This window comes from Coloeus monedula (genome assembly GCF_965178545.1).
Source record: "Coloeus monedula genome assembly, chromosome: 2".
Lineage (NCBI taxonomy): Eukaryota > Metazoa > Chordata > Aves > Passeriformes > Corvidae > Coloeus > Coloeus monedula.
Window position 1 is genome coordinate 106,181,112 of NC_138782.1, and position 15,651 is coordinate 106,196,762.

Consider the following 15,651-nt stretch of genomic DNA (forward strand, 5'->3'; position numbering starts at 1 on the left):
CGGTGGGTGGTGAGCAATTGCATTGGGCATCACTTGTTTCGTATATTGAAATTCTTTTATTCTTCTTATAATTTTTTATTATTATAATTATTATTACTTTGTCTCCTTTCTGTCCCATTAAACTGTCTTTATTTCGGCCCATGAAGTTTATCACTTTCAGTTTTCTGATTCTCTCATCCATCCTGCTTAGGATGGGGAATTGGTTGTGAGCAAGTGACTGTGCAGTGCTTTGTTGCTGGCTGAGGTTAAACCATGACAGCATCTTGTTCACTAAATACTTTGAAAATCAAACAGAAGGGTTTTTTTAAAGTTAGTGCCTAGTTTTAGTCTTAATCTTTTTGTGATTCTGCTCCCTATTTGTCAGATAGGGAAAGCATGATTGCTTTTCAGGGACAATGTAGTGATGACTACCATAAATAATCCTTCCTTCAGAGCACGTTTTGTGTCCTGATACCTATATATTGCAATAGAGACAGGGGAGAAAGCAAAGCCTCAGTCCATACAATGTGGAGGAACTTTTGAAAAAAACCACAGGTGAACGTTAATTAATTAGAACAGCAATGCATGGAAGAAACCTGCCTTATAGCATTTCCTAACTTTCCGATTTTTTTACTGTAGTGTTTTCATGGTATTCTTTAAATAGTCTTTTGTTTATAACTGTAAATCACAGTTAAAATTCTGAGCCATTTTTACAGTATCTCATACATCTTTTTGTTGTTTATGAAAGAACACAGCTGAAAGAGTCTCTGTTGTAGCAGATGATGCTGCTGTGCAGTGACTGTCTCAGGCTCTGAGCTCAGTTCTGTTCTCATCACCATCAATGGGAGTTTCAGCATTGCCTACCCTGCAACTGTCTCTTTTATTGATGTCCAGGTGGTGTAGTACAGCCTAGCAAAGAACTTGCATGTGAGTCTTATGTTCTATACTGAGTGCACAAGGACTTCAATGAAACTACTATCTTGGAATCTGCAAGAGGTGCTGGAAAAATAGTGAAAACAATAGACACTGGAAGTCTTTAAAACCTATAGTGTTCAGGAAAGTATCTGCTTAAATTCACTCATATTTAGAGATCCATTAAAATACTTTTTTATCTTTTTAAGCATATCTTAGTGTGCATGTTAGTCATTTCTGGGGGACTAAATATATTAAACAGGAGATGTATTATTAATGTGGAAGCAGCAAACTAAATGCTAAATACTAAATAAATCCAGGAGCAGGGGAAATAAAGCAAATCACTTCAACCATCAACATACGTGTAATTTTTAATAAAACCGCAGATACTGTTTGAAAAGGGTGTTTGAAACAAGAACAGTAAAGTTGCATTAGGAAACAATGGTCGAATGCTCTGGATTGAAGGTTGCTTGTCCAACCTTAATGCATATCTATTGCCTGAATGCATTATAATAATCTTTTAATGAGAGAAATCCCTGTAAGATGGGAAAATAGTCTTTGCCTTTAGTGTGGTGTAAAATTAGGTGTGCTTAAAGCTATTCACTTGCCCTACCCTTAAAAGCCTATGGAAATACACAAGAAAAGTATTTCTGGTGTTGAGGGCACAATAAGTCATAGGAGGAGATGTTATTCTGGAAGTAATGCTTTTCTCTTCAGAGATAATTGGAGACATTTATGAGCTTCAGAGTCTCAAAGTCTGACAATGGTTTTGAATTCAACTGATTTTAATGCACTTTTGAAAGTTGTTACAATTTCCTGACTTACAAGGTCCCTTTTGTCCTTTAATAGCTCTCTACAAACTGTAAATAAATGCTGGAAATAAATTAGGTGGGAAATCCTAATTTTGTGTAAAATTGTTAATTTGTGAAACAGGAGAATACCCCAGTACAGGACTCTTCATCTCTCAAATGTCTCTTAAATACAAAGCAGGGATCAAAATCCAGGTTTTTCCACCTTTTGCGTTTCAGGTCCAAACCATGAATTACGTTGGACAGTTAGCAGGGCAAGTGTTTGTAACTGTGAAGGAGCTCTATAAGGGACTAAACCCAGCCACACTGTCAGGATGTATAGATATAATTGTTGTACGTCAGCCAGATGGAAATCTTCAGTGTTCCCCTTTCCATGTTCGCTTCGGGAAAATGGGAGTTCTACGTTCCAGGGAGAAAGTGGTAAGAAAATTTGACAATTTTTATATGTTCTGTCTTCTGTGAGCATGGAAGTTACTGAATGTTCTGTGGTCTGCTAGTCAAGGTTTTCTTTAGACACCCTTTATAAATAGCCTGAATTAAGACAAGCTTCATTTAAAATGGTTGTTACTGATTCTTGCAGTTCAGAGCATAATTTGTAAGACATTGCCTATAATAAAAAACAAAACTAGCCATGACATTTGTAACATTTATATTCAATAAAGCAAAATTTTGAGTGTGCTAATTTAAGCCTATACTAAATTTAATTAGTGACTCTATTAAAACCCCTTTCTTTGACATGTTCGATGGTAGTTCCAAAAAGGGAGATATTTGTGAAGTAATATTTTCAGATAATAGAACCTAGAGGTTAATTGAAGCTAGAAAAAACAGTGAGTACCTTGAAATAAATCTAACCAAGCTGAGTGAGCTGACAGTGTACCAGATGTGAAGTTACCGGTGTGACAGATTATTTTAGGAAGTAATTTGTAACTACATATAGTCTAGGTTCTAATGCAACTAGAATTTTCAGCAGAAAGATCCTAAAGTCAGCATGGACATTGTTCAGTTCTTACTTAGATCAGAAGGAAATGCCAGTATTTAGGATAGGTAAAAGTTGAAAAATATTACTGTGCCAATGGTGTACTGTGTCCTGAAATAAAACATAAATGTAGACTTGTGCAAGTCTCCAAAAAATTTACAGTGAAAATGGAGTTGTTTCCTACTCTTCCCTGAGAAGCATTTGCCCAGTGCCAGCAGCAGGACTAACTTTCTTTTCATATGAGAATATATTTGTTTCCTTCCAGGTTGACATAGAAATTAATGGAGAGGCTGTAGATTTGCACATGAAACTAGGAGACAATGGGGAGGCCTTTTTTGTGCAGGAGATGGATAATGATCAGGTAAGAGTAAAAACTACTTATAATTCATTAAAAATACCATGCTTGCTCTTTAGACTCAGTTTTGAGTTCAGGAATCTTGTTGAAAAATAAAATTTTATCTATTTTATAGTTTTGAAAGTTTCTGGACAATTTTCTGCTACAGAAATCTAATGCTGTCCTGTTACTTTGGGGTTTTTTTTTTGAGTTGCTGAGATTTGAAAAAGCTAAAGATAATCACATAAGTAAAAAATAAATCATGTGCATGCCAGTGCATGAACAGAAATGGCATGTACAGAGTTCACATGCTCCAAAGTTGTGTGCAAGAGGTTAATGTCCAGGGACCTGTTTTTTGCAGAAATCTTTAATTTGAACATATGTACCAGACTGCCAGTAAAAGTGCACGTGCTCTGTAAACATCTGTGCACACATTAATTCTGGTGCTCCCTATAAACATTATCTCACAACTATTATTCATGGGGAGCTATATTTAAATGAGAATGTCTGCTGTTGAGCTGTGGTTAAATACTGGTCCAAATAAGTTATGGTTACACTAACTTTGAGTAGTCTACACATAATGTAATATCAGAAAATTTTTGCAGGCATTTCTCTTCAGATATCCCCAATAATTTTTGTTCAGAGCAGGATGAGTTTTCAAATTCCTGTGTTGAGTATGATAGTACTAGTTTCAGGTGAGAGCTTTGTGAATGTGCATCTCTATATCTTTATGTTTAAAATTTTTGTGTGATAACAGTTATTTGGTGGCTGAAAACTGCTGGAAATACTTCCATGAATGCCTAGAGATGTAAATATATGATTGAATAGCAGGATGCTTGTGTGACCTAATTATAAACTATTGACCTATCTGACTACTATCTGTCATCTGTGTTGAGAAGGGGAATTGTATTTTACAAAATCTAAAGGTTCTAAACTAAGATTTTGTTTCTGCTCTGTATCTTACATCAGGTGGACAGAGACTTATGCTGTAACCTGGCCAATATTAGATGCTCAGAGGATGCTGTATCAAGAGTATTGTCCCTCGTTTGTCTAAGGAAATGCAGCTATGGCAAAATTTCCATATGCTATAGGAGCATAATGAACATCCAGATGTCTGATCTTTGTTATTTTTCTGAGGAGTGAATAACTTAGATTTTGGTAATTGTGCATAGGCCTTAGAACCAGTTGTATGACTGGTGAAAGAGCTAACATGTTTAATGGTTTGAATTTTTTCTTTTTCAGGAGGTAATTCCTTATCATCTCTCCACATCTCCCATTCTGTCTGAGGGAACTGCTTTAATGGAATCCCAGCTGAAGAGGAATTCCATAGACAGGATACGAAACCTGGACACCAATGCATCCTCACAAGTCCTGCCCCAAACCCATGGATCCCAGCCTTCTACCGAAACATCTCCAGTCTGTAGCTCTGTGAAAAAAAGAAGGAAGAAGAGGAGGAAGTCAACTCATAAAATAGACAGCTTAAAAAGAGAAGACACACATGGAGACACATCAGAAGATGAAGACATGTTTCCCATAGAGATTAGTTCAGAGGAAGAAAAAGAGCCCTCGGACAATTCAAGGTATCAGTGGATTTGAGATATGTGATGGAAACCTAGGTTAATGTTCCAGTCCATGTCTTCTAGAAGTAATTTTTAAGTCAGAACATATGGCTGATGAAGGTGTTACTTTAAATCTTTAGACTAGAAAGCTTTTGGGAATGTTAGTAATTAAAGTCATGAAAATGACATTAACGTAAGAAGAACCCTCTGTGGTGGTGTGAACTAGATAGTTTGAATCAGATACCATTTATCTCCTTTTAGTTCAGGTTATACTAATTCTCTGCGACAGGAGAATACATATCATATACATATCTGATGTATATGACAATTCAGTAATCAAGTATGGTTTTTAAATGTCACTTCTTTTCCTCTGTTTAGGATCCCTGTGCCAGATGTGTTTGTTGATGATGTATCTGACATAAAGGCTCCTGCAGTTTCTGTGCTTTCTCAGTCTGCACCTTACCCTCATTCAGATGGTGAATGGTCACCTCTTCAAAGGTACTTTTTCTGATAGTACCGTTCTAGATACTACCCTAATTTTAATTTTTCTGGTAGTGTCTTCTATGCCAGTGCTATATGAAGTCTTACTAAAGGTTTTGATGGCAAACATGGTCACTGACCATTATTAGATGAGTGCTTTTTATTTTTGCAATAAGATAGTGTACCAAAACATCAAGCTGGCTTTTTCCTTGATGCAGCAAATGCATACATACAAATGCAGGTCCATAAATTCTGAAGAATATTTTTATCTGTTACTGTCACCGTTTGCATATAAATACTGTAGAGAGGATGAATGCTTTGTGAAATCTGAATGCCTGATGCACATCCCCCATAAGGACTTCAGTGAATATAGTTCTATAAGTCTTCAGTACTTTGAGTGTAATCCTTTTAAGAATTTGCCAGATTGGAGTTGATATATAAAAAAAAGATTTGGTTTTTTTTTAAGGAATGTGAGCTTTTAATGTCCATTTTAATATAGACATGAAATATTTACTGTGTGGAAAGAACACTTACAGTAATTTTCTTGATTTTTCCTGTATGTGTGTTTGTGTGCATGTGTATACCTTTCATGTCAAAACAAAGCAGTTTGGACCTCCCTTCTTGTGTCTGTCAAAAAGGGACGTTTTTTGCTTAATGTGCATTGCACTATAATTCCAGTTAGGTCTGTGTGTGTGTGTCGTCATGCACGTGTGCTCCACACCCCTATGCAGGCTGCTGGAGTGCAGCAGTATTCACAAGACCTTGTCCTAAGAAGTCTAATCTCAATATCCTGCCTCTGTAGTTGAGGGGCAGAGGAAGGGATTGTGAGGAGATTATTTTGGGGCAAGGGCTAAATTGAAATATTTTGAATAGAGTTCGAGAAACGTTCTCCAGTGCCTGCAAAGCTTGACCTGCCCTTTCGATGGCTTTTGGAACTGTATGTTCTGTTTGTTTCTTGATTGCAGTATCCTGGATTTTGAAAACTCTCAATGTAAATTCAGTGTTTGTGTAGCTAATGCACAAAGAGTTTATGTTAATTAGCACTTGTGAATAGTGACACCTTGTCTTTCTTTCTCCCAACATGCTCTTCTGCCCAGTAAGGCTATAGACTGTACAGGGCAAACCTCTCTCCTCGCTGTTCCAGCAGACAGAGGCCTATCTAACTCTTGTCCTCAACAATCTTCTCACTTTTCTCTTCCAGACAGGTAGAACAGTTGTCCTCCCTCTTTTCTGGACTGCTTTTTAATCCTTTTAACACTTTAGTACATTTTTAACACATTAAGTCTATGTGAATGCATTGAATTGATAACTGTACTTATTGCTAACCCAGACACTTTGAAAGTGACATTGGAAACCACTTCTTCTGCTTGCTTCTTTGTGGGCATTGAGTCGAGGTAACTTTATCTTGATGAATCATCCACTGAAAGAGGGTAGCTGATATAAAGTCATGGCAATGAGAGCCTGGGTTAAAAATCAAGTTCATTAAGATGATAAAAACCCAAAAATGTAAGAACTTAGCTAGTGAATTCATTCCTCTAAATACTGATGTTTCCACATAGCTTTTTACAATCAGTATATATTTTAATGACATTTTTATCAGATGGTTTTCCTGAGTTGTTTGCTTTTCCATAGGTTGCTAAAGTAAAAGCAAAACAAAAACCTCAGAGATTAAGTTAGCAATAAAAAATGCAAATCTTGTAATGGGAGGAGCCCAGTGCCAAAAGAAAACTTCTTTCCTCTGTTCCATGGTTTGGGAGGGGGAAAGACTTTCTGTATGTTGGATTGTGTTGGGGGAAAACCTTGCAGAGTAAAGATGACACAGTAGATAAGGGATCTTGGTTGAGGTTTAGGAGACTGAGACTAAGCCTTTGTTGTAGTGTAGGATTCCTCTTTTCCACAGAGCTAAAAGTGAATACAGACACTTTCTGTGTTACCTTAAATTCAAGAAGTCTCAAGATTCTGCAGTCACGCTCTTTTACTCCATTAAGTCAGTGGAGAGAGGTGGCAGCAACACTAAAAAATTTAAAGTAGTAGACCATGACCTCTGCAATTCTCCATTAATGGGGAAAGCTTTGAGTAATAAATCAGGCTAAGTTACTCATTTCTTATGTCAACATAGTTGCCATACTAAGTGCCTAAAGCCCTATCAAAACTGATAGTCTTGAGGTTTTCTCATCTTCTGGGTCTGCCCTCTTTAACCTGACCATGTAGCAGCACTAAGTCAAAGTGAGATCCTGGGATATTCAAAACTATTCTCCTTAGCATGTTCTCTTGGCAAAGAAGGGCAGGAGCACAGGTTGGGATGGAGCAGGGATGTGCTCTAGGTGGCTCCATGAACTTTGCTCTGGAGGTCATCTGTCTTACAGACTAGGTAGACAGCTAAAGTGCTGTAGCAACTTGTCTGAGTGAGACTCTGTGTTTGCAGCTGTTGAAATAAGAAATGCTTGGTGGGTCTTTCAGCAATATATTTCCCTCTGTGTGAAATAAGGCATGCTATTATGGCCACATGAGAGGAGGGTCAGAGGCTCTCAGTCATTGCTGTGACATGTGCATGACGTAGGCCTCTTTCCTTCTGATTATCTTTTCACAGGTATTTTTTGTCACATAAGACAGGACTTTTTCTCAGGTCACACTCCTTTTTCAGGCATCTCTTTGCTTCCAGTGGAAAATGCTGCAAAAATCATTGTAGTCTGTTATTGCAGAACTGCCAGCTACAGGCCAAGTTCCTTGTTCTTTGTCATTAGATTAGGTGCAATCATAGCTGTTAAGGAATACATAGGACTGTGACACAAATATTCAGCATCTATAGGATGTGAATCAGAGATGCTGATCTAAATGACTGAAGTTTCCCTTCCTTCTTGTGCACTGTTGACAGGATGGGTGGCTCTGGTTTGATCTGCAGTATCTCAGCAATCTGTGCAAGGCAAGGAAATTTCAGCTGGGCTGAGTCAGTGCATAACTTAGGGACACAAGAATTGCAAGACATAGTTCAGCCCAAGGCAAACCCAGATCATTGGGCAGCCATTGCAGCAAGAACCTTCAAAGAGCAGAACTCTGCCTGCTTTAATAGGCATCACATATATGAGTGCCATATTTCTGGTACTTCTGTTGTGTCTCTGAGAATATAAGTCATGGTGCTGAGCAGCATCTCAGGCTCTTCCCCACTCAGCTGTGTGTACAAGGGAACAGTATTTTCAGGGAAAATTATGGAGAAGATGAGGTTCCCCTCCACCCCAAATCAGTTTTCTTAACTGCAAAATGCAGAGGTTCTACCCAAACTGAAGCAATACCTCTGTTCTCTCAGGGTGTCTGAGCAAGTGAACTTGGGCTGAACAAGGCCAGATTGGAGATTTTCTATGTAAACAGTAGGTATCTTGGAGGTTAAAATGTCTATAGTGCACAGGGTAAGTAAGACATGAAGTGACAAGGCTTCCTTAAATCTGGATATTTTAGGCTTAAAGCAGCAGTAGGGGCATTATTGCTGACTGAGATTTTCTGAAGTGCTTAGGCTCCTGATTTCCAAGGTTTCAGTGTCCTGTAAGTATGGAAAATACTGCAAATACTACAAACTTTTCAGTGGGAGATTTAGAAGTTGCTGAAAAACCCACTAAGCATTTCTTGAATCCTTAGAGATTGAAAATACTTTTAAAATTGCATTGTATTGATTCCTTCATCTGTCAAATTGTAGGTTATACGCTAAGGACTGATAAAAAAATTGAAATTCGTAGGCCCTAAAAAGATGGGTTATAAATTTTATAATTTAATTAGGTAACATAAATATCTGTATCTAAAAAGTCCTAGTGTTTGTCCATATTAAAAGTGTATCTTACTGCATAGATGAAAGCAGTGAATAATGCAGATAATTAGGTTGCTGTTATTTCAGATGTGAATGTGAAGTAATTATTTTCATGTGATCAGTGAATTCCCTATCAGCTGGCTCTGCAGAATATTGAAAAAGAGAGGCTTCATAGCACCTTCCAGTACCTAAAAGGGAGAGGGACTTTTCATAAGGGCATGTAGTGGCTTTGAACTGAAAGCTTGGACTTTTGTCAAGAAGTTCTTCACTGTGGGGGTGTTGAGGCACTGAACAGGTTGCCTTGAAAATTTGTGGATATCCCATACCTGAAAGTGTTCAAGGCCAGGCTGGATGGGGCTTTGAGCAGCTGGTCTCATGGCAAGGTGATTGGACTAGATGGTCTTTAAGGTCCCTTCCAACTCAAATCATTCTATGAGTCTACCTTTACATAAATTCTTCATGTTTGATTTATTCTTTATTTTTTTCTGAATAAACTGAATATCCAAACCAGTTTTGCTGTTCCATAGGATTGTAGAATCACAGAATGATTTAGATTGGAAGGGGCCTTAAAGATTATCTTGTTCCAACCCCACTGCTATGGCCAGGGACACCTTCCACTAGACCAGGTTGTTTAGAGCCCCGTTTAGTCTGGTCTTCAGGGATGGGGAGTCCACAACTTCTATGGGCAACCTGTGACAGTTTCTCACCACCCTCACAGCTTTTTATCCATGAACACCCTCAAGTAATTCTTCCCAGGGCTGCTCTCAGTCCATTCTCTGCCCAGCCTGTATTGGGATTGCCTCAACTCAGGCATAGCACCATGCACGTGGCCTTGTTGAACTTCATTGTGTTAGGCACTCATGAGATGGAAGCCTTTTGTTTTTGAGAATGAAAGTAACTCAGTTTGGACCTTTGATTTAGGAATGTTGTGGATTCTTTTGTTGCTTTTAGTTTTTAAATCAGGATTGGATGAGTATACAAAGACATGTTATGGCTCAGATAAAAATGCAGGCTTTGTTGAGGAGGTTCTGGGGGAAATACTGTGACATGTGTTGTACAGAAAGGCAGAGCAGATAATCTGATTTTTTCCTACTGTCCTTGAAATCAGTGATTCATTATTTATTAACGACTGACTTGACATCACATTCTTGACTTCACCACATTAAAAATTTGCTACAGGCTGATAATTTACTAATTAATTTTTAAATATTTAATAGCAAGTAGTTATCAAAACAAACAGTTAAATACGTTTAAACTGAAAGGGCTCAAATTCTTTGTGTAGCTCCTGCTGTTTTCCTTATAAACATCCATCCAATGGTACAACTGAATAAGTTAGAAAGGAGTCAACTGGATTCCTCAGACTAAATTATAAACTTAGTCAGGATAAGGTGTCTTGTTGATGTGAGCGAGTAATTTCTGCACTTCGCATACATTATAACAATACTAACATCTGTTCATCTGCTGCTGTTGGTACCATCCCCATTCTTTTTTCCATGCAGAAAACCAAAAATCCTCCTGAAATGTTCAGGTCCAGTGTTCTTGTTCCATATCTTTCAGCTTCTGAAATCCTCCTTCTCTGACATCACTTACTGAAAAAGGGATGAGACCTCTGAATGCCAGTGTAAGAGGACCCTGAACTGTTTAAACCATTTTTCTATGTTTTCATACTTTTAGTTGGCTCTTGACTATTTCAGTCTTCAATCCTTTGTATTGGTGGACATCAGTTTGAAAAGTACTTAGTGTGCTGTGGTTACTTTTGTAACATTTTTTTTTTGTTTTTCTTTAGCCCTTCAGATTCACGTCCTCCTACTCCTCAAAGTGACTCAGAATTAGTCAGTAAACCTACAGACAGAAGTGGACTGAAGGATAATCCCCACATGCACTGGGCATGGGGAGAGCTACCCCAGGCTGCAAAGGTATCCAACATAAGTTCTTTAATTCCTGCTCGCATCTATTGTGCTTTAATAGGGCCCATGTGCTTAGTCTGCTGCAGACTGGTGAAGAGGAAATGGATCCTGATTTTACACAGAATTACAGTGTTTTATGTAAGAGAATTGAATCTTGCTCTGTAGGAGGTATAGGAAAATACCTTATGGCATGGATATTCTCAACACTGATGATACACAGAAAACGAAGAAGTGCCTACTAGTCTTGTAGACTAATCTTGTAGACTGTTGGAAGCTTAAAAACCAGAAAAAAATCAAACCCAATGTCCTTTGGTAAATCACTGAAATTCATAAATGGTCTTAAATGGAAATCAGGTGCTTGGTGTTACCAGTCTGATTCACAGAAATTAAAATGGGCTGCTTGAGTACAAGAGCATCCAGAGTCACCTGCAGTTCTGATCTCTGGATGTGCAGATGTGCTGTTCTCTTGGCTGAGAGGACTGGCTTGATGCCTGTCTGCTCCTGGAGCCATTTGTCCCAGTTAGGTGTGGGATCTGTGCAGCATTGTCTCCAGTGCTGCACAGAAACTGTGGGCAGCTGCCCACACTGCAGGCTGGTCAGGTGCTGGCTGGCTCCTCGTGATAGCTCTGTAGAGTCACAGCATTCACACAGGAAAGAGGAGGCTTAGGGTTTACACATGCACCAGGGTATGAGAAATAGAGGTCAGGTTTCAGTGGAATACTGCAACTGTGGGGGCTGGGATGGTGCAGAGTTTGGCACCTCCTGCTGAAGGCTGGCTTCTCTGCAGAAAGGACTGCAGGAGAGATGGACTCACATGCATTATAAAGAAGAAAAAATTCTGCTTTGCAGGCCAGGGTAGTGGGCATCTTGTTCAGAAAGACTTAAATTCTAAATCTGGGGATTAGACAATGTCCTGGAGCCTGAGAGCATCTTGACTGTGCAAGGACTCCAGTGTGCTACCTTCTATTGTTTGTCAGGTTTATCTTCTGATGGAAAGCCAGGATTTTCACAGGAAGAGAGGAAGGCAGAGCGGGAGGTGGCATGTTCAGGTGAATGAAAATGAAGACTGTAGAGCACATTGCAGAACAAATCTTTCCTGGTCCCAAGATGCAAATGAATTTTGCACAAACACACAGCAGAGATGTCTTTTCCATATTGTAGTTTCTCAGTTAGTAGTGACTTTCTGCTGTAGTTGGTCATCTTGGCAATCTGATCTCACTGGAGTAAACAGAACAGGTTAAACTGGCTGTTGGATTTTTTAAGAGCTTTTCTGTAATCTGTTTAATTTTCCTCACAGGCCAGTGTTCTGCTCAAAGCAAAGGAACCCAGCCTGGCAGATGTAAATCCTGAAAGCACTCACTTTCGGGTCATCCAGAGTTCTCCTGTAGAGGAGTTTAACACAGGGTCTCCTCTGCCTGCCCTTGGACAAGCAGATGCAGCAATTGCTGATGAAAGTGAGCCCTTACCAGCTGAGGCAAATAAACCAGAGACAGAGCTGCCAGGAGCAGCTGAACCCCCATTGCCTGCAAACGAAGAAATAAAACAAGCTGCAGCTTGCTCAGCCCAACCGACTGGCAAGACAGATTCCCCTACCAGAAAGAAAGGTAAAGCTCTTGATCCTGCACTTTTATATGTATGATTTTGTCTTCAGATTTCATGGTGATAAAGCATCTTATTGCTGTATAAATTAATCCATGCCCTGAAGGTGCTTTCAGATCAGGAAAGGAATAAGCTTTGGAATGAGCCCTCAAAACCTGAGTTGTGCGTCAAGCTGTTCACATGAGATATGTATTAGATAGAAGATTCTGCTTGGTTAGAAGTTTTTGGCAGTTCTGTGCATATGAGCAAGACTACAAAACTTATTCCAATCTTGTTCACATTTGACGGATTCAGGGATTTCACTTTTTTGTATAAGCAGACTGTAGGTCTGCTGGTTCACCTGAGTGATGTGTTGCTGGTAATTGTGGAAACTCTCTGCTCTAGTGCAAAATTGTAATATGTCTTTTGCACAAGGAACAGATTTGCCATAAAATAAGGTGATTTTGTTTTACGTGCTTTTTCGTTCTGTGTGTACATTTTATAACAAGTGAACAAGTGTTACGGTCTTCACATGAAATTTATTTGATTACAAATGTTCTGTTTTACAGCACTGATTATTCCATAATTATGTAACTCTACATAAGCCTAGCTTGTGCAGCTGCTTTTTAATCAGTAAATATACAAGTTTCTTAGCCTCTTCCCCATGCATTCTACTGTCTTTGAAAACAAAAAATGATGTGTTTCTCTGCTTACTATTCAGTCCTTGTATAGATTTTCTGGTTGCTTTTGTGGTGCTTGGTGTTGGAAATCGGGACAGTGAGAAGCTGTGGTTTGAGAATGAATTCCAAATTAGGTTTTGGCTGTACAGTGGTTACTTGTCTAGGTGAACTGGCAACAACAGTGCAGCAGTGGCTCTATGTTGGTCCTAGTGACAGGCCTAGAAGGGGTGTGTTGTCCCCTACGGTGGTGCATCTGCACACACAGCACATCAGGTGTATGTGCTTAAAAGTGAGTTGTCTCCATAACGAGCCAGTTATAGTGTGTTAGTGACGATATTTTAGTCTGTTATTTCCCCTTTTCAAGGAGGGATGGAAGATTAGTTCTCAAAGATTAAATGCTCTGACTGCCATGCTGTGATAATAGGCCTATGCAAGTGCTTAGGGTTTTCCCTTTGCTGTTTTCTGGTGGTGGCCACTGCCTTCTGATTCCCAGTGATTTTGTCTGGGATACGGAGTCTTTAGCCTGTTTCAAAACTAGTCCTCTGCTGTCCCATTTTGTTAATTCATAGTTTGAACAATGTAGATATGAAACTTGTTTTGAAATTTTTGGCAGTCTCATTTTGTACAAATACGGTTCAGAAATGGTTATAACTTGTCTGGTTTCTCAATCTTAAAATGAATAGCTAAACAGTAATAACACCTCTGGATTAATATTAATTAATATTAATTAGTTAATAATTAAATAGTATTAATTAATAGGCTTATTTTTTCTGTGCCTTACAGACAAACGGAGCCGGCATCTTGGTGCTGATGGTGTCTATTTAGATGACCTCACTGACATGGATCCAGAAGTTGCTGCACTTTATTTCCCCAAAAAGTATAAGTTCTTTTCTTATATTTTTATTTTTTAAAGAGCTCTTATCACCTTCCATATTTAGATCAAACTCTTCATTGCCAACCAGATAAGATGTCTCTTTCAGGGTTCAAGCAGAGATGAAGGCAGAAGGAAAGTAACAATCTGTAGAGAGGAACATTAGAACTTTTGGAACTGCATTTGGGCATGAGAAGAGTGCTTGCAGCTGGTTTTCTGTTTTGGTCAATTAAGCATATATATCGATTGTGAATGGTTATGTGATATACACTGATGTTTGTGAGTGTTACTCACATGTCCTGGGGGAGCAGTTGGCCTTGGGATATATTTATCCCCATGTCCTTATTACTATAAAGAACATATCTTACTGTTAACAGTATTAGCAGAAAATTATTGCTCTGATGTTGCTTTACTGTGGTTGATCACCTATAAATATGAATACCAGAAAATAGTTTTTGGAAGATGCATGACAGAGTTATGTATGAAAATACTGCACCCTGAACATGCAATTTCCAACTTGTTCTGATCTTTATTAGAGTCTCTTGCAACATTTATAGTTCTCTTTCGACATATACTCTAGTCACTTGATGAAAGTCATTGAGCAACAACTAAAGCAGCTTGTGTACTTTATTTTTCTTTTTTTGCTTGCTTAAACTCAGCTGTTGTAATATTAACATTTCAATAAAACTGAGAAGAGTTAGTTATATGGGGAAGATGTTGGATTGAAAATTTCTTTCTCAAATGCATTCATATAAATCCGGAGTGGAAAGCAGAGTTTGATGAGCTTACACTTTGTAATAATGATCTCATCAGATTTTAAGTGGGTATAATGATCTATTGTTTCTTAAAATTTTAAGCCTAGTAGTTTACATGGAGAGTGTTTTATCTATATATAAATGACACATAAATACACAAACATACACATCATTTTTTTGGGTTTATCTGTCAGTTTAGTTAATATAAATAATAAACTAATATGCTTACTCTTGTTCCTTTGTAGGAATAGTTCTACTAGTATAAATTCTGCTTACTGTACCATTATTTTGTCTACTAAGATTATACAGTTTATTGTCTTATTTTCCTCGCTCTTGTAAATAAGTGAAGCTATAATTATACATGCCTATATTAGGCAAGTAAGTAGAAGCAATCTAATATTTGAGGGCACATGAAGGCCCTATGTTACTTTGTTTTGTTTTGCTGTAAAATTGAAATTTTTTAAATTTTGTTTTTCTCTAAGCATGTGTCAGATGTAAACAGTGCTTGTTGAAGGGAGTGAATTTGGGAATGGATATGTGAAGACTGAATTCCTGAATTTTCTTTTCCAGTGGGGATAATGCCCAAAGCAGGAACACGACTGACTTGGGGCCGTGGCCAGCCAGCCACTCCCCGCAGTCTGTCGGGAGCTCAGGTGTTGACAGTGGAGCTGAAAGCACCTCGGATGGAATTCGGGATTTGCCCTCCATTGCCATTTCTCTCTGCGGAGGCCTTACTGAGAACAAAGAGATAACCAAAGGTACAGGATGGCTCTGTGAATTGCAGACGTGTGCTGGCAGCTGGGTTTGAGCTTCCCAGCCTGAGGCTGCAGAGCCCTCCTGTGGCTGTGCTCAGCATTGTGTTGAGAAGATAAATACTGGCCATGTAATGATAAACTTCCTAGAACTTTTCATGCTTAGAATAGTAGACTCACATAGGACTTAGGATTTTTAACGCATTTGAACAATATGCTATATGTGAAAAATTTGTAAGTATTTTATTGGTACTTTTACTTCC

The 15,651-nt window shown here is 38.5% G+C and overlaps 1 protein-coding gene across 4 annotated transcripts in view; it reads left to right on the plus strand.

Annotated features, from left to right (window-relative positions):
* The window catches only part of LPIN1 (lipin 1), an 83,375-nt gene that overhangs the window by 42,731 nt on the left and 24,993 nt on the right, over positions 1-15,651 (plus strand). For 3 of the 4 annotated variants that reach the window (XM_082303446.1, XM_082303448.1, XM_082303449.1), the window contains 9 exons: positions 1,920-2,120; positions 2,942-3,037; positions 4,253-4,590; positions 4,948-5,067; positions 6,147-6,254; positions 10,632-10,761; positions 12,050-12,356; positions 13,794-13,887; positions 15,207-15,394. In XM_082303446.1, the coding sequence (XP_082159572.1) occupies positions 1,920-2,120; positions 2,942-3,037; positions 4,253-4,590; positions 4,948-5,067; positions 6,147-6,254; positions 10,632-10,761; positions 12,050-12,356; positions 13,794-13,887; positions 15,207-15,394 (1,582 nt within the window). The remainder of the gene's footprint in view (positions 1-1,919; positions 2,121-2,941; positions 3,038-4,252; positions 4,591-4,947; positions 5,068-6,146; positions 6,255-10,631; positions 10,762-12,049; positions 12,357-13,793; positions 13,888-15,206; positions 15,395-15,651) is intronic. The other variant, XM_082303447.1, reaches the window with a different exon arrangement.